The sequence below is a fragment of the Crocuta crocuta genome, unplaced genomic scaffold, assembly GCF_008692635.1.
Source record: "Crocuta crocuta isolate KB4526 unplaced genomic scaffold, BGI_CrCroc_1.0 scaffold7, whole genome shotgun sequence".
NCBI classification, from domain to species: Eukaryota; Metazoa; Chordata; class Mammalia; order Carnivora; family Hyaenidae; genus Crocuta; species Crocuta crocuta.
In genome coordinates, this window is record NW_027531904.1 from 7199908 (window position 1) to 7221779 (window position 21872).

At 49.7% G+C, this 21872-nt stretch overlaps 1 protein-coding gene across 1 annotated transcript in view; it reads right to left on the reverse strand.

Moving 5' to 3' along the window:
- Window positions 1–21872, reverse strand: part of CRTC3 (CREB regulated transcription coactivator 3) — a 92296-nt gene that overhangs the window by 36752 nt on the left and 33672 nt on the right. Inside the window, exon 3 of the mRNA XM_077774267.1 lies at window positions 4230–4349. Within this exon, the coding sequence (XP_077630393.1) occupies window positions 4230–4349 (120 nt within the window). The remainder of the gene's footprint in view (window positions 1–4229; window positions 4350–21872) is intronic.

Consider the following 21872-nt stretch of genomic DNA (forward strand, 5'->3'; position numbering starts at 1 on the left):
GAGTTTGGTTCCTTCCTAATTTCTCGACCACATCTTCGCCAGCAGGCTACTTCCTCTTGTGCTGCTCTGCCTGCGACTATGTCCTGCTAGGACGCAGCTTCAATCACACGTGAAGGAACGAATCTGAGGGGGATCTTTCCAAGTCCTCATGTACCGCTTCCCTTGACACACAAGGGGCAGGCGGCATGTGGAGTTGTGAAGTCTGCATGTTCTCCCCTGAGAAACTCTAAACATCAGCCAGTTCCTTGTCCCGTAAGACGGAAATCACTAGTGGGTATTGGGTAAAAACTGGATTTTGTGATCAAATACGCTTTGTTAGTCCTGGGTGAAGAGAAGGTTTTTAACTGCAGGGCTTGTTAGAGCCGTAATGGAAACTGTGAAGCTCCTGGGAGGCAGGGGGCAGGGGAGAGTGTAGTGTTTCCTCAAAGGTAACAGGCCGTGCATGTCAAAAAAAATGGTGTTCTATAAACCAACGTCCTAAAACTCTTGTCTCGTTGCACGAAAAGAGTCAAAGCAAGGCCTGTTCCGAGGACAGCCATTCCCAGCTTTGGCAGGTCCTAAGGCGCCCCTTCACGGCCATTCACGCTAGATTCCCAGATGCGACAGGCTCCTGAGCCTTGTTGGGAATTTAAATCAGAAACTTTCCACACATCTCTTTTTCTCTCTAAGAACACATTTAGAGGAAGGCATTTTCCAGGATTCTTCAGCGTGTCCCCTGCATTCTCGACGTTATGATGGGCCTGAGCTGATACTATATTTGCCGTAAATTTATGTTAGTTGTTCAGAAATCCAACACGCTGGCGTCCGGGATCGTGTCCGCTGCCCGAGGAGTGAGAAGGGCTGTTGAAGGCGCGGGCAGCCGCGGAGACGCAGAAGAGCCTCTGTGCGGACTCGTGAGCCCAGGTCCCAGCCAGGGACCAGGCGGCGCCTCTCCCGCCTACTGAGTGCGGCCCCGGGCGGGAGCCCAGCTGGACGGGGCCCTGGTCTGTGATTGTGGTGGCTGCCTGTGCCAGCGGCAAAGCCCACCGCAGCAGCCTTCTCTGAGGCCACAGCTGCCCGCTGCAAGAGGAATCTCCCCGGGCCAGAGCTCTGCTGGCTGCCCACTCGGGGAGGAAGCTGGAATATTTGTTAAACAATGTTCGTTTTGTGTGAGCTCACCGTAGCATAGGGCCGAACCCTTGTCTAGGCTGGTCTGCCTGTCCGAAAATGACTTCCGAGCCAAGAAACAGCTGTAAGAAGAGAATTCTGGACACGTTTTTTTCCTTTTTGTTCTACCAAAGGTTCAAACTGGTGTTAACACTTTCAAATGACAGAAATGGGCAACAGCCATTAAGGAGGTAACAGAGGACCTGTGTGAAAGGCCACCGTTTTAAGCAAGTTATTTAAAAATCAACTGAATGTGGCCCGAAAGGCCAAGTTCTTCTGATTTATATTAGTACCTTCGACGTAAAATGATCCCTCTCCTATATTTCACGAGGAGCTCATGGTCCCTTGATACCACAGAAGAGACGCGCTGTCCACCAACGGACAGGCCTGAGCTCGAAAATGTTTTGTATCAGCAGATGCCCAGTCCCCGGACCCTAGTTAGGTGGCGCTTAAGAAGAGAATATGGAGAGAGTCTCTCAGTCTGTGGATCAGACTTGTACTGTGTGATGATCTTTATCTGTGTGTTAATTTAGCTCTTGCTTCCCCTCCCCTTTGAAGGTGACCTGTATTTGCTGCTTGCTCTCACAAGGGGACCCATATATGAGGTCAGGTTACACGCTGTGGTAAGTCACCTGGGAGGAGACAGAGTTCCCTGAACACATGGTGCAGCCTCCCCCTTCCGTGACTCTGCACAGGGTACACCCTCTGCCTGGAACATTCCCTCTCCAGCCGTCTTCTTCTCTCTGCATCACCTACCACCGTCTGCAATTATCTTCTGTAATCGTTTCTTCACCTGTGTGCTGTCGACCGCCCCCCGCACCCCCACCCGCCAGACTGCAAACTCACCAACGCAGGGACATGTCTTGTTCAAGTGCCTGTTCCCCTGTGCGCGGAATAGTACTCGGACAGAGAAGGGACTCTGTAGATATTTGCCGTGTACACGAATACATCACGAATACATCCTTGCAGGATGAGCCACCCCTTACTGGTGGCTCATCCTGCAAGCCTCAGATTTACCGCCAAGTTGCCTTCTCTGGCCTCCCCATCACTGGTCCCGGCTGCTCTCCTACGAGCTGCCTCGACTACAGCTCAGCCCACTGTGCAGTGACCACCGTATGCAACCATATTCTGCTCGCCATTATACCTACATTGTCTCAGCGGGGCCTGACACTAGTAAATACTTTTTTAACGTATATGACTTTTTTTGAGAGAGAGACAGAGTACAGGTGGGGGAGGGGCAGAGAGAAACAGAGATACAGAATCTGAAGCAGGCTCCAGGCTCCGAGCTGTCAGCATACAGCTGGACGCGGGGCTTGAACCCATGAACCATGAGATCATGACCTAAGCCAAAGTCAGACGCCATTGTTTTTAAGTGAATGACCAGTGTCCTCTGTCACTGTCCTTCAATCCCCTCCTCCCTAAGTTATTCCCTTGTGAGCATATGTATACACTTAGACCATACTTGCTGCAAAAAGGCTCTGAGATAGTTGCAAGTATATATGTGTTTATATATATGGCTATAAATATGTCATATACGTATTACACTAATTACAGAGAACACGTGCAGGAGGAAAAGAGAATGGAGAAATTGGAAGGAGACATACTGTTAAATCAAGCAAAGGAACACTCAAAAGTTTTTTGCTTGAAAATTCCCAGCAGCCTCGGCGAGGGTCGATGTCCCTGCTCCACCCACACCAGCACATGAGCTGAAGAATCGTCTGGATTCTCGTGTTCTGCATAGGGGTTATTACACGTCCCAGAAGGGAATCTGCAGAATCAGCCGTCAGCGGCACCCTCCCTGACAGCCGTCACATAATACACTAACTAGAAGTCAGGGTCTGTCGTGGACCAAATGCGGGGCATCCCCAGGGGCCGGAGAGGGGGGAGATGTGAGCATTCCCTGGGGTCGCTATCCCTGCCTCCAAAGAGGAAGCTGGAGGAACCCCGGGGGCAAGAGAAGTGCGTCCCCTCTGTGCATCCTACAACCCCGCCGACGGGGCCTCTCTCGATGGAGGTCCCGGGGCCGACCCACCAAGTGCTGGCGGGAGGGAAGAGGCCCAGGCCGGGAGCCTGCTTGACCTGGGATCAATCCAACGTCGGCAGCGGGGATCTGGGACAAGCGACTCTGACGCTCGGCTTCCTCCCTTGGAAAACAGGGGTTAAAAAGCATGAACTACTCGGTGAGTTGTGAGGACGAAATGACACAGAAGTGGTCCGGCACGGCGCCTGGCAGGGGTAGGTGCTCGGCAAACACGCGTGCCCTCCCCCACTTCCTGGTTTCTCGAGAAGCCAGCTCTACCATCACTGCCAGGAACCAGCTGTGCAGCAACACGCACCCCGCCTTCCTGTGCCTTCCTCCACCCCAGAACGGGGGCCGCAGGGAGAGCTCGGGGCCTCCCGGCACACTGCTTCCGCGTCCTTTCCCACAAAACCCAGCTCGGCCCTGTGTCCCCAAAGTCCTGAGCACAGCGCTGGTGGCCCCGCGGTGACCGCTCCCCCCACCCCCCAGCCCCTGATCAACAAAATCATCGGGGGACTTTGAAATCTCCCTCTTCTTCATTCCTACTTAACAGCGCAGGACTTGGCGTAGACACTGCATGAGAATTTTCTTAACTTTATACCATAGGCGTCATTTACTGAGTTTGGAACTCCATAAATAGAAGATCATATGAACTTTCTTCCGTAAGTTGTCACACCGGGGTACCCGGGTCAGCAGAAATAAAAATAAGTCACATTTCTGTGGATCTGTTGTAACTAAACAGACCAAGCCTCTCTAACCTGGTTCAAAGTCGGGTCTAACTGCTGTGGCTGACCTCAGGAGAAAATCCTGACGGGGCCTCACAACGGGGCCGAGTTACAAGTTTTCTTTATGTTCAGTTACGTCACCGTTTTCATCAAGTAAACACCCACGATTTTTAGCTGTAGAGATGTTTCTAGTTTCCAACTTGTTTATTTTTATTGCCTCCTTTCATCAGATAAAACGAAGGCTTGGAGGCCACAGGGGAACTGCAGGGAAGAGAAACCCTAAAAACGTTTCAGACCTTTCAGGAGCCACACTCCCCTCAGACAACGAGAAAGGATATGGGTCGTCCTGGCTTGTCCCCAGGCCGTCGGTGGAGCGGGTGGAAGCGGGTCCTGGCGGGCCTCTCCACCAGCCCGTGGTGGCGGGTCCCGCGCGTGCTATCAGCCTGGTGCAGGGACGGCTGTGGAGAGAAGGGACAGGAGTCGGCCTGTGACCATGAAATCGCCACTCACCCCCAGCAGCAGCAACCGATGACAAGGCAGATTCCGGATCTTTTACGAGAGTTTCTGACCGTGCCTCGAGTCTAGGTAACCATGGTCGCGGAGCACATGGGGCTGTTTCCGCAGGAGTGCGGAGTGACCGATCACAGCCCTCCGTGTGCGAAGGTGAAAGCTGAGCTGATGATATGTTAAAAGCTGTCACAGTTAGGAGGCGGGACCACAGGTTCATACATCATACCCCAGACACTCGGAAGTACGGTGACACGCAAAAGAGGTCTATTTCAGATAGAGGTAAGCTGGATACCTATAGTATCCAGAAATACAGTATCCAGAAGTGTGTGTGTGTGTGTGTGTGTGTGTGTGTAGCATCCAGAAATACAGATATAGTATCCAGTAATACAAGCATCAGAGACATGGATATATATCATATCCAGAAATACAGATACAGTATCCAGAAATAAAACAGGATACCTACAGACTGGGGGCTATTTCTTCTGCACAGAGTCTTTTTAAATTTCCAATCGAATTGACAGTGTTTAAAAATTCAGGTCTGAGACTTCTAGGGACAAATCAGAACACCTTGGCCACACCAGTCCCACATTCCCACGTGGCAGAATGGACTGAAACCAAGAGTGGCTGCTCTCCGTAGGCAGGACACCCATTCTCGTGCTTCTAATGCTTACACCAGACCACCGACTGACTTACTACTTTAGACATTTGAGTCTGCAATCCCTCAGTTCTGGAAAAAGAATGCTACCTCAAAACAAGTGGAAAATGTGCAATTCATTACTCCCAAAAATGGCACAAATGAAAATTTAAACAGATTCAAGATAAATCCGTCGCCAATAAATCCGAGATCCTTTCTTAAGGGAGGCTTGGGTACATTCTTTTTTTAAAACTTTATTTATTTTGGGAGAGAGCAAGCAGAAGAGATAGACAGACAGACAAACAGAGACAGAGATAATCCCAAGCAGGCTCTGCACTGTTAGCACAGAGCTTGACATGGGGCTTGAACTCATGAACCGTGAGATCATGACTTGAGCTGAAATCAAGAGTCAGACACTTAAGCGAATGAGCAACCCAGGCATCCTTGGGTGTACGTTCTCTACATTTTTGAGACTGGCATCATAAAAGGCAATCTTTTGGGTTGTCAAAGACCAAGTGCTAGGTTTGACCAATGTATCACATATATGATGTGCGGGCAATGTATATACAATATTATGCAAGGTATGTGTTTGTGAAATATATGAAAACAGATTTTCTTTAATGTAAATTGAATCATATATAAATAGCTTGCTCTGAAACGAATCCTAAAACAGACGATGTTTTCATAGGGGAGCTGCTTCTTTTAGCTATGAATTGGTGGTTAATTTTTCTTTGTTAAACATGGACTTTCTCACATTGGACTTGGGAAAGCCCCTTATTTCTCCTGAGTGGGCTGATAAAATGTCTAAGCTAATTGAGTCTAAGAGTTCTAACCTCTCTCTCTTTTTTAATGTTTATTTTTGAGAGAGAGAGAGAGAGAGAGAGAGATCGAGCGCTTGAGGGGCAGAGAGAGAGAGAAGGAGATACAGAATCTGAAGCAGGCTTCAGGCTCCAAACTGCCAGCACAGAGCCCGATGTGGGGCTGGAACTCATGAACTGTGAGATCATGACCTGAGCCGAAGTCAGACGCTCAACCGACTGAGCCATCCAGGTGCCCTGTCTAATTTCCTTTTAAACCCAAATCTGTTATCTCCTAAAAAAAGGCCCCGGTGAGGAACAACTTCTGAAGGCAAGAAAAACAGCCACTGTGATGGGTAAGCTGGGTGTTGATCTCGGACAATACGGCACATTCTTCCAGGGAGTGACAGGTTGAAACACCTTTGTTAATCACGAGGATGCATACCCACAGCATAGGAACACAAGGGACAGATGACTTTGTTCCAGGGTAAAAGGGAGGATTCTCTGGTAATAGGACCGATATTCACGACAATGATGTTAAATGTACCTGGAGACACATTTCAGCTGGGAGGCTCAGAGCACGGAGCCCAACCTTACAGAGGAGGGGCTGGGGGGCCTTAGAAGGGGTTCCAAAAAAGCGGAGACTTCTTGGAATGCCTTGCAGACTTCCTCTTACACACATACTTGCTATCTACTCGCCTCTTCTGCATTAACCAAATGCATGAGCCCGAGTCCTGTCTTGCTGCCTGGCATGGTCTCTGCTAACATCTGATATTTTCTTCTTGTGCTCAGCGCCACACCCCTGCAGTCCCCCGCCCCTGGAGTAGCTGATCTTCCTCCCAACTACACTGGGCTGTTCAGCCTTCTGGACTCACAGGTACCCGCCTTGCTCATGAAATGAGCCCGAGCAGGTGTTCCGTGCGGGAAGCTGGGGGCTAAGAAGACTCAGAAGAGGAAGCCTGTGAAACACTATGGCGTTATGCCTGCTGAGAGCTGAGAGTCTGTGATTTAAAAATGTATTTCTTAGGTCAGCTTGAACACAAAAAAGAAATAGAAGGCCAAGTACTTCATGCTTTCAGTTCCTTTTCAAGTTTTATCCATAGGTTGTGGTTTTTTTTTTTTTTTAACAAGGGTTGTATCCACACAGCACATACGTTCTTGTGGTCTACTTCCTGTACCTATTTACTGTTTACTTTGTACACAATTGTCTGTATATGTAACCTTTCAGCAGGTGCACAGTATTTGACTTCCGACCTTCACTGAGGCCAACGCTCCATGTTGCAATTCAAAGAACATGTGATTTGGAGTCAGAGAAACAGTTCCAGTCTAGAATCTTTTACTTAATAGCAAGTCATTGCCTTATCTGTAACGTGGACATGATGCTGCTGATAACTTCCTCACAGGATTGTCGAGAAAACGAAATGAGATGATGCGTGTGAAAGCTGCCTTATCCCAGGGCACCAGGCACTGGGTCTTACAGGCCGACCTGCTCCCCCACCCAATGCACAGGCTAAAGCCCTAAGCCGTAAAGGGGCTGCATGTAGACACAGAAGGAAATGCAGGTTAAGTGAGGTCCTGAGGGTGGGCTCTGATCTAATGGCACTGGTGTCCTGATGAGAGGAAGAGACAGCAGGAACACACACTCACACACACACAGGAAAGACTGTGTGAGGACAGGAAGAGAGGTCTGACCAGAAACCCGCCCTGCCCACAACTTGATCTTGGACGTCCAGCCTCCAGAACTGTGAGAAAAGAGACTTCGGCTGGGTCAGCCCCCCAGCCTGTGGTGTTTTAGGACACCCAAGCAGCCTAAGAATACTGGGCACCGGAAGGACGATTAATTAAGAAGTATGTCTGGGTGGTTGGGCACTGAGAAGCATCCTGCTAAAGGTGAGGCCACCCCCCAGAGTCCTTTTCTGGACAGCACAGGCAGCACGATTGGTAGGGGCTTCCCCGCCACTCTGAGCCTCCCAAAGCACCCCCAAGGGGCCGAGATCTTCGTGAGGCACCCATCTGCTGCCCACGTGGGTCACCTCTGCAAGCTGCTGCCTGGGACGAACGGCTGGACAGACAGAACGCCGGCAGGGCCCCATGTGACTGGCTCTGGCCCACGGTTCACGAGCAGACAGGATACACACTTGTCCAAACAGACACTCCCCTACTCTCTTCCTTCTGCTCTGAAAATTTCACGACCCAAACAGGGCTGCTCCCTCAGCCTCAGTTATCTAGAAGGAGAAGATAATGTGTAGGAAAGCAGCTGCCAGCCCCAAATCCCAGAGTTAGGGGAGCGGTCGTTAGCACAGCAAAGCTAAGATGATAGTGACAGTGAAGAGAGGCCACCGTGAGGTGCAGAGTCTCATTTTCCTTCCCAACTTGGGAAACTGGCGTCCCCGTGGTTTGAGGACAGCCCCGGGCTTGGGCTCTGCTGACACCATCCTGTCTCAGAACATGGGATGCAGACACTAAAGGAAGAAGACCTCCACCCTGACGCGGGGGGCCCGGTGCCGGGCTACCCACGGGCGGGCCGAGCACGCGCCGAGGGCCCCAGCAAGGCAAGGGCAACACCCAACGGGGAGAATCTATTTGAGACGATGTCTGATAATGTTCCAAGTGCTCGTGGTGGGAAAATTCAGAATTTAGCTGGGCTTCCTTACCTTTCTGTTTGTTTGGGGATGGTTTGCTCTGGGGCACTAGAAAGCAGGTGGGAAGGGCACACGGCCGACGGCCACGCTCTCGGTGGCCGCCTGACACAACGTAGAGGTGCCTGAGTCAATGGCCCGATGACGAGGCTCAGCCCTGGGAGGCTCCCCTGGGAACCTTAGCAGCGAAGGGGTCAGCCATCAACCCCGCTCCACGTTGTGACCTAACTGCCAGGGGCTGCGTGTGGGAGGAGGAAGGGACCGAGCGGTGACGCAAGGCAGGGGAAAGGTGGATTCTGGGCTCCAGTCGCCACATCTGAGAGAAAGAAGGCAGACCACGGTGGAGGTTCCACGGACCTCGAAGGCCAAGGGCGATGAGGTGGGTTCAAGTTCAGAGGTCGGGGGTAAAGGTGGCTCCTGAGTCGGCAAGGAGACCAGCTATAGCCGACTTTTGCCTATTTCCTGTGGCTGGGCTGTGCGGGGAAGGAGGCAGGCAGCCCCCAAGCAGTTTGAGGTGCTGCTGAGAAGTGCTCGGCCACGGGCGGACCCTCGGCCTCAGGCTCCCCGTGCAGGACTGCAGCTCCCGGGTGCTCCCGAAAGCACCTCTACGTGGACGGCGAACTGGAGCAGGGGTGCAGGCGTCAGGGCGGCCGCGGGCGTGGGGAGCAGGGGCCGATGCTCGCTGAGATGACACAGGACGTGGGAATCTTCCAGAGGAAGCAGAGTTGCGCGTCTCTGGGGAGAAGTCCAGGGCCAATGGCAGGGAGTCCCAGGCTGGGCGGGCCCCCCCAGCGACCAAGACCTCAGTTAGGTGTCTCCTGGTGGGCGTGAGCACGCACCTGCGGCCCACCTCACTTCCCTTGCAGAGCTGCGGCGGGGGGGACTGGCTGAGAAGGTGCGGCAGAATTTCCTTACCCCTCCTAGGGGGAAAATTACTTCCTCTGAGGAGGCACTACTGACCTATCAGTGTGACCTGTATTTGCATTAACTCTTTTAGCAGCTGTACCGCATTGTTGGCATAGCGTGCAGCTCGTGGTTAATCAGAAACCCCGGATCTTTCCACGTGACTAATAAACCACAAGCAGATTCCTACTAAGGCCTGATTAGTCATGACCTGAGCTCAAGTCTGAGAGCTGTTTACTGTCCCCTCAAGCGGATTATCATTAGTAAAAGTATCCCACGGTATATTCTATACACACACACACACACACACACACACACATACACACACACACACACGCGTTCTATAGATGTTACAGTGTATTCTTTATGTGTGAAGGACTAAGCCACACTTTTCTTCTTTCTTGCAACGAAGATCAATCCTAGCTCAGGGCTGTATTTCTGTACAATATTATTAAAAACAGGAGAATTGGAATTTGCCAATTCTCTCGAGTGAAATAGGAATTCCTAAATGCTGGATGACCAAGTATGTTCTTGCATTGTAAGAAGTTTTAATACATTTAAAAAAATGTATTTAAGGGGTGCCTGGGTGGCTCAGTCAGTTAAGTGACTTTGGCTCAGGTCAGGATCTCTCAGTTTGTGGGTTCGAGCCCCACGTCAGGCTCTGTGCTGACAGCTCGGAGCCTGGAGCCTGTTTCAGATCCTGGTCTCCTCCTCTCTCCACCCCTCCCCTGCTTGTGCTCGCTTGCTCTCTCTCAAAAATAAACATTAAAAAATGACTTAAAACATGCAGAACCCCAGGATGGTCCCTTCGACAAGCCTTGACCCAGGCTGCTGCAGCCTCTGCGTCTTTAGCAAGGGGGGCACCGCTGGTCTCCAAACAGAAACAATGCTAAGTAAGACAGCTTTCGATCCAACAACTCTGCCCGCACGTGTGGTGGCTACGGACTGTGGGAGAAAAGGTAAACTTCCTGCAAGGGCAGCATGGATTTTTCTGGAACACCACTGTCAACACTAGAAGTATGTCTGGGCCGGCAGCTCCCACAACACGGAGACAGACAAGGACAGCCACCTGCCTAAACCAGGGGTGCCCCGGGCGGCAGCCTCACCCACCTCAGCGGCGAACCAGGAAGCAGTTCAAGGGGAGCACTCAGCAGGGAGCCCCGGGGTCTCCCATCACACTCAAGCCTGATGAACACCCCCCTCTCCGTCTCCCCCCCCCCTGCAGCAGGCAGGAACGAAGTGGGGATGCGTGACAGGAGGGGACCGGGGCTGCCGGCTCATCAGAGCGAGCTTCACAAGTAAGGACGCAGGGGATGCTGGCCACGTGGCCACAGTGGCCCCCAGTTCCACGTGTTCCTTCTCCACAGGAGGAGCCAGGACCCAGAAGGAGGAGACGATGTTCCCAAGGCGACACAGCTAGTGGCAAACTAGCTGGAAAGCTGAAGTCTGGATCCTGATCCTTATCTCACCATTTTGCCTCCTCTGCTAAGTAGCCTACGTGAAATCAGGTTTGCGAGTGTGACTGGATTTTTGCTGGCATGCTACAGGAAAGAAGTCAACAAGAAATTTTTTTCAATGTTTATTTTGAGGGGTACCTGGGTGGCTCAGTGGGTTAAGTGTCTGACTTCAGCTCAGGTCATGATCTCGTGGTCCATGGGTTCGAGCCCCATGTTGGACTCTGTGCTGACAGCTCAGAGCCTGGAGCCTGCTTCAGATTCTGTGTCTCCCTTTCTCTCTGCCCCTCCCCTGATCACACTCTGACTCTCAAAAATGAATAAACATTAAAAAAAAAAAATTTTTTTTTTTAATGTTTATTTTGAAAGAGAGAGAGAGCAAGCAGGGGGAGGGGCAGAGAGAGGGAGAGAGAAAGAATCCCAAACAGGCTCCACACTGACAAGTAGTGAGCCTGATGTGAGGCTCAATCCCATGAACTGTGAGATCATGACTTGAGCTGAAATCAAGAGTTGGATGCTTAACCGACTGAGCCACCCAGGCGTGCCAAAAATAAAAAAGATTTTACTGAGAGATTTTCCAGACGAAATTATGTTCAAATAAATCAACTGAAGAACTAAGATTGGATTAAAGAATGACAGCGCTGCTGAGATATCTGACCATCTTGCAGCATAAAGACCACATACAACTAGCTATTCAGTCCGGCAGTGTCATCTGGGGAGGTGTCTAACTTCCTGTCATCTACAAGGTCAGCTAAAAGCCCTGAGGCTATCTACCGACCATCTCACAGCTTCCTCCAATGGAATGAAAATGCCTCCTCAGTCAGTCTAAATTCCTCCACCTACGTGAGCTCACATCTGCGTCCCTCCTCCCCAGCAGAGTTCTTTCCTCCTCCCCGCAGAGCAGAGTGCAGAGCAGACGGGCTGGCAGTTTAACCGAGATAGGCGAGCTGGTGCTTGGCCTGGAGTCACACTCACACCCACTGCTGAGCTCTGCACCACCTCCGCCCGCCCGTCACGGTGCTCAGTCCTTCTCTGCTTCCTGGTGAACGCAGGAAAGCCTGGCCCCTACGGAACAGACCGCTCTCTCGGGGAAGAGCGGGGACTCAGGGCATGGGGGCGGCGAGGCAGGTTCCATGGGCTTGCAGGGCTTTTCAGTGCCCTTAATGGAAGATGTGACGGGCATCTTCTTTTAAAAGGGCAAGTCTAACAAAAGGACAAGTGTGCGTCTCCTGGGAACCCGGCCGGGGACCGTTCCAGCCTGCGCCCCCCCTTGGTTCTCGTGATGAGGAGTCCCGGAGGCCCGCCCACAGCAAAGAGGAGGCTATGAATTCACTGCCTGGGGTTCAAGGGACCATTTTCATTCTACCTTATAAACTGAAGAGAATGAAAAGGATTTTGTAGCTGGATTAGCGACTCTATTATATCACCATAAACAAAAACAGAAACAAAACACAAAAAAAAAGCCTACAACTGCTTAAAGAGCAAACCAAACTACTTGACAAATCTCCAGGGTCAGCCCCCCGCCCCTCCGCGGCCCTCTGCGGAGCCAGAGCTGGGCAGGAGCTGGCACTCAGACACGGGACGCAGGGCGAGGTCCCGAGTCCACCCCCGGGAAGCGTCTAGCTTCTGAGGACATGGTAACTCCAGCCGTCGGCCAGCACTGCCCCGTCCTCGGGCTCGTCCCATCCAGCCTGGAAGGGTCATTTGACCTTCAGAGCCCTGAACCAGTGTAGGGGGTTTCGGTGTTTGTGTGTCTTGTAACATGGAGACTGTGCCTTTTTTGACCAAACAAATTTGGGATCCAGTCTCCAGAGGACCAAGCGAACCCCGCGGCGAAGGGAAAGGAAGCTGCGTGGGGGCAGAGCTGGACACGGACCTCGTGTGGGCGCTTCCTCATCCTTATTGTTAAATCCAAGGTAAAAGGGGAGTAAAGTTAGGAAGATAAATGAAGCTAAAGGACTACTCTAAAATCTGACAGACAAAACCATTTTTTAAGGCAGCAAAGGTCCAAACACACAGAAAAGGAAACCAACCAAAATGGTCTCAGGCAAAATAATCTGTCAAAGCAGCAAAGCCTAAAACACACGCAGAGTGCGGAGCTGGGGCTCGAAGGGGCAGATGGGACGGGGGGGTGTGGTTGTTGGAGTACACAGGATGTGTACAGGGAGAGAGAAGACACGGGGGGTACACAGGATGCGTACAGGGAGAGAGAAGACACGGGGGGTACACAGGATGCGTACAGGGAGGGAGGTACACAGGATGCGTACAGGGAGGGAGAAGACACGGGGGGTACACAGGATGCATACAGGGAGGGAGAAGACACGGGGGGTACACAAGATGCGTACAGGGAGGGAGAAGACACGGGGGGTACACAGGATGCGTACAGGGAGAAAGGAGACACGGGGGGCACACAGGATGCGTACAGGGAGGGAGAAGACACGGGGGGTACACAGGATGCGTACAGGGAGGGAGAAGACACGGGGGGTACACAGGATGCGTACAGGGAGAGAGAAGACACGGGGGGTACACAGGATTTGTAGGAGAGAGAAGACATGGAGGGTACACAGGATGTGTACAGGGGAGATAGAAGAAAATGGAAGCTGTTCCCCCTCTGCTTTCCCCCTTTTGTGAACATGACAGAACGGCAGAGTGTATATGTACGTAACTTACAAAGGTGCCCAGACTGGGGCTACGACACTCTCTTACTGCTAGTCTGCAGGATCAGAAAGTTTAAGTGACAAAACATTGAACGTTACGGATACTGGTGCCGGCTCTATGTGAGCCTGTCATTGTGTCCTTTCTGCTCTTGCGGATGGCTACAACCTTCCATAATGAGGTGAGGAATTTCCCCGCTGGGTCTCAGGGTTGAGCACGGGCATGACGAGGGCTAATGCAGAGCTCAAGTCTCTAAAAGCTTCTTCCTATCTTTCCAGAAAGCCCCCACACGGGGAGAGGTCTTAAGCGTTCCCACCCCACCCTCCTGCCTGGTGGCGTGTGTTTGGGGGGGCTTCTGTTGGGTGCAGGTTGACCTTTAACTCTGCTGCTGATGTGATCACACTGGGTCTGCCCATTGATTTCCTCCAGAAAAAGTTCGTTTGCTACTTCTGATGACAACAACGATACAAAGAACTATACTTCTGCGAGCTAAGACGCGAGCGGCGACGGGGCAAAGGAGGCTGGCCTAGAGGCCACATGGGCAGGTGGGTACTTCAGAGCCGGCAGGAAAGGGGGCAAGGCACCTGGCCCTCGCTGCATCCCATCAAGGGCCTCTTCCTGCGACAGGGAAGGGAAGTAACCAATGGACCACTACCTGCCACTACCCACCACCCTCCTCCCCTTCCCCTCAGTCTGGCTGCATCCCAGACCACACCACGTATACCCCGGTGACGAAACCTGGTGAGACACATCGCTGAGTCTAGAGGAAATCTGTAATTTGGAATTTAAGAAAAGGGAGGAACGTAAATAAGCCAAAGCTGACAAAATGTTGGAAATTATTTAGGGGATGGGAGGCGGTGGGGGGGGGGGGTGATGAGTAAAGGTGGTCACAAGGTATAGACTTCCAGTTTTAGTTAAGTGGGTTCTGGAAATCTCATGTACGGCAATAGTAACTAGAGTTGACAACGCTGTGTTGTACATCTGAAAGTTGTTGTACATCAGAAAGTTGCTGCGAGAGACCCTGAAAGTTCTCATTACGAGAAAAAACAATGTAACTGTGAAGCGCTGGATGTTAACTGAACTTCTTGTGGTAACCATTTCACAACATACCCAGATAGCAAACCATTATGGTGTACACTGAAACTAATATAATGTGATATGTCAACTGTATCTCAATAAAACTGGACAGAATACTGAAACTGGTGATGAGCAGAAGGGGGGAGGGCCTCGTTATTCTATTTCCTACTTTTGGGTACATTTAAAATTTCCAAATAAAAAGTTTAATTTTTAAAAGTTTATAATGTGGCCCTGTAATAAATTAAGGGTGCCTTTTTTAGCTTTACCTCAAGAATCTCTAGAGACATGCAAGAGGCTAGGTTTTCTACCACACAGCCAGCAAAAAGTATTACTAAAATACTGTTTCTACATGACTTTAAAAGACAAAATAAGTGTATAATTTCACAAGGAAACTAGAAAAATATCATGAGAAAATGTTTTGGGGGGAAATAAAATAATCTGGTATATTTAGTTAGCTCTAATAGCACAAGGCAATTCTAAATAAAGCATATGGAGTTAAATTAAAAAAAAAAAGACAGCCTGTTTTCAATTTCAAAGAGCCTACTAGGGTACTTTTCCTCATCTGATCACGTGCTCATGAAGAGGCACACGCGGCATCCTGTCCATCCGTCCATCCGTCCATCTGCACTCACAGTCATCAGTATTAGGTCAGCCGCGGCCACAGCGCGGCATTGGGGCCCCTACCAGCCACTCGGAAGACTGGAACCGCCACTTTCCCAGGCCAGCCATTCCCCGCTCGTGCAGCCAGGCTTCTGGTATGTTCCCCCCCAAGTTGAGCTGAGGGCCGTCCCTGGGGTAATCTCTGGAGGGAATCTGCCCAGAGGAGACGTTTCTAAAAATTCATCACTGGAAGGCGGTTTTCTTCTCCACAAGGAAGCAAGCCACAAAAGTGGAAGAATATATCGGGGAGAGTGTGTGTGTGTGTGTGTGTGTGTGTGTGTGTGTGCGCGCGCGCGCGCGCAAGTTCTTCATTTAATTTGAGTGGAAGTTGCAAATGAGTTGGGCGGCTCGCTGGGAGACTGAGCTGACCAGGTTTGGGTTCCCTTTGTCAACCGAACAGAAAGCTTAGCAGGACTCATAAAAGGAAGCCTTTTCTTCTGTGCAAGTGGCCGCCTCTGCCTACAGACAGGGAAGGAAAACCCCAGTGTGGTGGCCTGACCTGATGAGAGGTGCTCTCCCCTGCTCTGGATGGGCGGCCGTGCTCTCTGCCGGTGCTCCCGGCCCACGCCCGCACCCACAGCTTCGAGGTTTCAGCCCTAGCAGAGGGTCTGTCCCCTCCAAGGAAGGGGTCAGCCAGGTTGGCCCTGCCCACGCAGGCTCCGATGGGCTCGCTTCTGGGGAGAGTGGGGATGGATGTCCCACTGTGTTCCCAGGAGTGGCCAGCAATGAAGCTAATAAAGCTAATGATCCGATCCCATGCAGGTTCCCCATCTGTGCAACCCGGAGAAGAACATGGCCATCGACCGGCTTCTTCAGGCACCAGAAGAGTGACAGAGTTCAGCTGACTCAGATTAGGCACCATTAACACGGCCTTAACTAAACCTATCGGTGGGGCGCCTGGGTGGCTCAATCAGTGTCTGACTTCAGCTCAGGTCACAATTTCGCGGTTCGTGGCTTCAAGCCCCATCTCGGGCTCTGTGCTGACAGCTCAGAGCCTGGAGCCTGCTTCGGATTCTGCATCTCCTTCTCTCTCTGTCCCTCCCCCACTCCCGCTCTGTCTTTCAAAAATAAATAAACATTAAAAATAAATAAACAAACATATCCTTCAGTATCTGGTACCTTAAAAAGCAGAAAAGGAAACCTTGGTTATTTCTGTGGGGTTTCAACATTTTGAGGTGATTTTTTGTATTTCATCTGATGTTCCACAGCAGGGGTGTGTGATCAGCATGGACTGTAAAACTCGAGATTAAAACTAAAATATGTTTAACCAGTGCACTAATTAGGATATTTGCTGTAAAGCCACAATGAACGTACTAAGCAATGCTACAGGAGTTTTTTTTCCTTCCATTTGCTGTGTATTTTGCTTGTTTGTTCTTGGGAAATTTTCTGAGATCTTTTGAAAATTTTTGGAGTCCCAGGGAAGAATCTGTTTCATGTCTACACTTATTTTTATTTTGTTATTGAGTAAATATGACAGCTAACATTGTGTAAGATCAAAGTACACAGCGTGTTACTCAGATACATTTCATATACTGTAATGTGATGGCCATATCTGTCATATTAAGAGCTGCAGGACAGCGCTGCCTACACTCATCAGGCTGCACGGAACAGCTCCGGGCCTCATGTACCGCCGTTACAGCGCAGCCTTACACACCGTCACTCTGGCCTCCCCACCCCCAGTCCCTGGAAACCACCATTTAGCTCTCTGTTGTTCACAAGTTTCATTATTTTAGGTTCCACACAGAAGTGGTACGTGTGGTCCTTGTCTTTCTCTGACTGCCGGCACTTAGCATAATAATATTCTATTGCACACATGGACCACATCTTTTTATCCATCTGCAAATGGGCATTTGGGTTGTTTCCACATCTTGGCTATTGTGAATAATGCTGCGATTAACATAGGGGGTGCAGATATCTTGTTAAAAATCCTGTTTTCATTTCCCCGGGAATAGTGTTATAATGATCATTGAGAGACGGAGAGTCACAGGACTGTCACTGGGATGTGCCACAGCTGGGAAGGGGAGAGCCAGTGTGAGACTTGTGCCTGTATCAGGATAGTCAGGACAATGACTGACCTGCTTTTTCCTTTCCTTTCCCTACAAACCAGGTTCATAACCCATATTCTGATTTATAATAGATATTTGGTCTTCATCCCTATTCCTGGCACAGAGCTCTTTGGAATTTCCTAACTAACGAGAGCAACAAAGGTGTCTTTTCTTATGTTAATTAGGTGACTTTTGGAACACACCCAAGGGTGACAGCTGGTTGTCGACCAGGTGGTTGGAGGGCTGGAAATTTCAGTGCTCCCCTGCATCTCCCTCGAGGGGAGAGGGACTGGGGGTTGTATCAGTCACCGGCAGGCAATGATTTAATCAATCATACCTAGTAAGGAAGCCTCTGTACACATCCCAGAGGATGGGGTTCAACACATAGAGACTTGGAGAGAGTGAAGCGCTCTGAGAAGGCGTACGCTCCTGGCCCCTGCCCACACACCTTGCCCTGTGCCTTTCTTCCATCTGGACGTTCATCTGTATCTTCTATCATATCCTTATATAATAAACCGGCAAGCATAAGTAGTGCTTCCCTGAGTTCTGGAAGCTCCTCTAGCAAATTAATTGAATCCAAGGAGGGAGGAGGTCATAAGAACCTCAGACTGGTGGCCAAGTTGGACAGAAGTTGTAGGTAACTTGCGGACCTGTACTTGCAGCTAGCATCTGAAGTATGTGCGTGGCGGTGGGGAGGCGGTCTGGTGGGAAGGAGCCCCTACCCTGTTGGATCTGATGGCGTCTGCAGGTAGGCAGTATCAGAATAGACTGACTTCTAGGAGAACTGCTCCCTGGTGCCCAGGGTGGAATCGGGTGCAAAACCCTTAACAGTCCACTTGGTCAAGCTGTGGCTAGTAGCGCCAGGCAGTGCCAGGCCACAGTCCTCTTCCCTGACCCAAGAGTCCTCGTCCACCTCCCCAAGGGTGCCGGTTTCTGTGGGGAAGAGTGGACAAAGGGCCAAGATCCACACCTCACAGCACAAAGCAAGAGTTTGCTTCCTAGTGGGTTTGGGAGGTAGAGGAACAGTTAAATCACAGACAAGAGAGCTGTCACTCACTAAAACTTCAGACTCCGCCAGAACCGCTGTTCTTAAAGAAACCAAGCAGCTTAGATCAAATGACTTGAGTACCATGCTCACATTCTTGAATAAGACATATGAAGATGGACAGCGAAGAGGCCACCCCAACTCCTGATCCCCTTCTGTCTGGTCCCTGCCGCCAAATGCGCAACTTGATTATTAGTTTCCTGTGATGCCTTCCAAAGACGGATTACACATGCACAGCAAATAAGAATACGCATTACTTCTGCCCTTCCTTTTTTACATAAACGGTGGCATATTTGTACACTTTTCTGTACTTTGCTTTTAAACTTAATCTCCAATTACATTTTTAAAAAAATGTTTATTTACTTTTGAGAGACGGTGAGAAAGAGTGTGAGCAGGGGAGGGGCAGAACCAGAGGGAGACACAGAATCTGAAGCAGGCTCCAGGCTCTGAGCTGTCAGCACAGAGCCCGACGCGGGGCTTGAACTTGGACGCTCAACCAACTGAGCCACCCCTCCAATTACATTTCTAAACCTGATTCCAATTTCTTTGTTCTCTGTCTACGTTCTAAAAATTAAGAGTAGGAGCCAAACACAAGTATTAGAAAACTCAACAAAATAAAAAGTCAAAACTGTCAGAGGACAAATTCCAACGCTGTACCGGGATCATCTCTTTTAGACCATTCTCGTTGGCCGATTTCTCGAAGCCCTTACAACCATCTCAGCATTACCTGGTCCTCAAAGAGGATGCCACCCCTCCGCCCCTCTACTGGCTTATCCACCCGGGTCTCCTCTCTTCTCTGCAGCCGAGCTTCAAGAAGAAGGGGTCACCCCCAGGACTCCCTCAATTCCACTCACCCCGCAGCCCCAACTTCGCTGACTTTTCCCCAGATATCTGTGGACTTTCCTTGTTGCTAAATCCAACTAGACTTTTCAGCTCCTAAATTACTCCACCTCTCAGTAGCATCTGAAAGTAGTGACAATTTACTCTCTTGTAAAAACACTCTTCAGGCTCCCTGTGACGCCTCCTGGCTCTCTGGGAGCTTCTCTGCAGTCTACTCTGCCGTTCCTGGGCTTCCTGACCACCCTCGGCACGCTGGGGCTCTCACAGCTGCCTCCAGCTCTGTCTCTCCAGCGCAGAGCTCTCTGCACGCTGCACAGTGTTCCACAGCCCCGGGGCAACTCTTCGAGGGCAGCCTATAGGCACTGCACACCCAGCATGTTTAGAAGTGAATCTGTTGGGGCGCCTGGGTGGCTCAGTCGGTTAAGCGTCCGACTTCGGCTCAGGTCATGATCTCATGGTTCGTGGGTTTGAGCCCCGCATTGGGCTCTGTGCTGATAGCTCAGAGCCTGGAGCTGCTTCAGATTCTGTATCTCCCTCTTCCTCTGACCCTGCCCTGCTCACACCGTCTCTCTCTCTCAGAAATAAATAAAACACTAGGAAAAAAAATATATTTAAAGAAGTGAATTTGTCATCTTCCTCCAAATACCAGCCCTATTTCATCTGTTTTGAATCTCTGGAAATGGCACCACCCAGCCGTCTGACCCAGGACGCTCGGGGTCATCCTTAAGCACCACCCCTCAAGCCTTCCCACCCCAGGCATATCCAAGCCCAGCCACCCCAGCCCTCTCAACGCCTCCCAGACCCATGACTATCCTCAATTCCCTCTCCCTCCTCAATTCCCTCTCCCTCCACTCTGGTCGGGACTATTGCAACTACCTTGCAACTGGTCTTTTTGTTTCTAATCTTGTTTCCTCCAAGCCGGTTTCCATGTCCTGTCAGAGTAATCTTCCTATGCTACAAATCTGATCAAATTATTCAGCTGCATAAAACCCCTTAATGACAGTAATTAAAAAAAAAAAAAAAAAAGAAACCAGCAAGCTGATTTTAAAGTTCTCCCGGAAAAATAAACATGCAAGAATAGCCTGGAAAACATCACTGAAAAAAAACCATAAGCGTGAGTTAACCCTACCAGATTTTTTTAATGTAACATAAATCTGCAAAAATCAGTTAAAACGGTGAGATTCTGGTGTATGGATAGACATATAAATTAATAAAAAAAGAATAGGAAGTCTCAAAATATAATCAAAACACGTGGGAATTTAGTATGTGATAAAAGTGGCATTTATTAAAAAAAATTTTTTTTAATGTTTATTTTTGAGAGAGGGACAAAACACAAGCAGGGGAGGGGCAGAGAGAGGGAGACACAGGATCCCAAGCAGGCTCCAGGCTCCGAGCTGTCAGCACAGAGCCCAACGCAGGGCCCAGTCTCACAAACTATGAGATCATGACTTGAGCCGAAGTTGGACACTCCACTGGCTGCGCCACCCAGGCGCCCCCAAAAGTGGCATTATAAATTAGTGGAGAAAAGACGATTATAAACAGTGTTAGAGCAGCTGGTAGGCAAAGCAAAACAATTAAGTCAGGTCCACACTGCATGCCTGCCCTGCATGGGCATAAGCACCTCGAGGATCAAAGACTTTAAATCTAGAAATGAAGGCATAAAGTATTACAAGAAACAAAGAATAATATAGCATGAGGCCATTTAAAAACATTAGATTTTGCTGCATTAAAAATAAAATGTATGGGGCATCTGTGTGGCCCAGTTGGTTAAGCATCCGACTCTTGACTTTAGCTCAGGTCATAATCTCACGGTTTGAGAGTTCGAGCCCTGCATTGGGCTCTATGCTGACAGCGCAGAGCCTGCTTATGATTCTCTCTCTCTCTCTCTCTCTGTTCCTCCGACCACCTCTCAAAAAATAAATATAAAAGCAAAAAAAAAAAATGTAGATGTCTGCTTGGGAAAAGCATCCGATATAAAGAAAGCCAAAAGACAAAAATCATAGATAAATGTCTCCTTTTTCAAATACTTAACTCCTAAAAACTCAATAGGAAAAAGACCAAACGCCCAAAAGAATTTGCGGCAAAAGATTTAGATTGCTCACAGAAAAGATAATACAAGTGACTCATAAATATGGAAAAAATGCATCTCAGTCATAAAAAGAGAAATGCAATTTAAAACTACACAGAAACATGATGTTTCATCTATAAGACTGACAAAGATCAAAAAGTTTGATAAAACACTGAGCTGGGGAGGATGTGGGCAAACACACACTCCCGTATGCAGCAGACAGGGATGTAAATTGCTACAGCGTCCAGGGAGAGAGGTCTGCCGCCATCTACCAAAACTAAAAAATGCACACACTCATTGCCCCAGCGATCCCACTTCTAGAATTTTTTTTTGTAGCTGTATCTGCATGTAATAAAACCGTATGTGTATAAATTTGTTCACTGAAGTGCACCCGGGTGGCTTAGTCAGTTGACTGTCCAACTTTGGCTTAGGTCGCGATCTCATGATCTGTGAGTTCAAGCCCCACATTGGGCTCTGTACTGACAGCTCAGAGCCTAGAGCCTGCTTTGGATTCTGTGTCTCCCTGTCTATCTGCCCCTTCTCTACTCACAGTCTTTCTCTCTCAGAAAATAAACATTAAAAAAATTTTTTTAACTTGTTCACTGAAGCACAGCGTATATATTTTTTAGAAGTACGTAAATAACTTAAATGCTT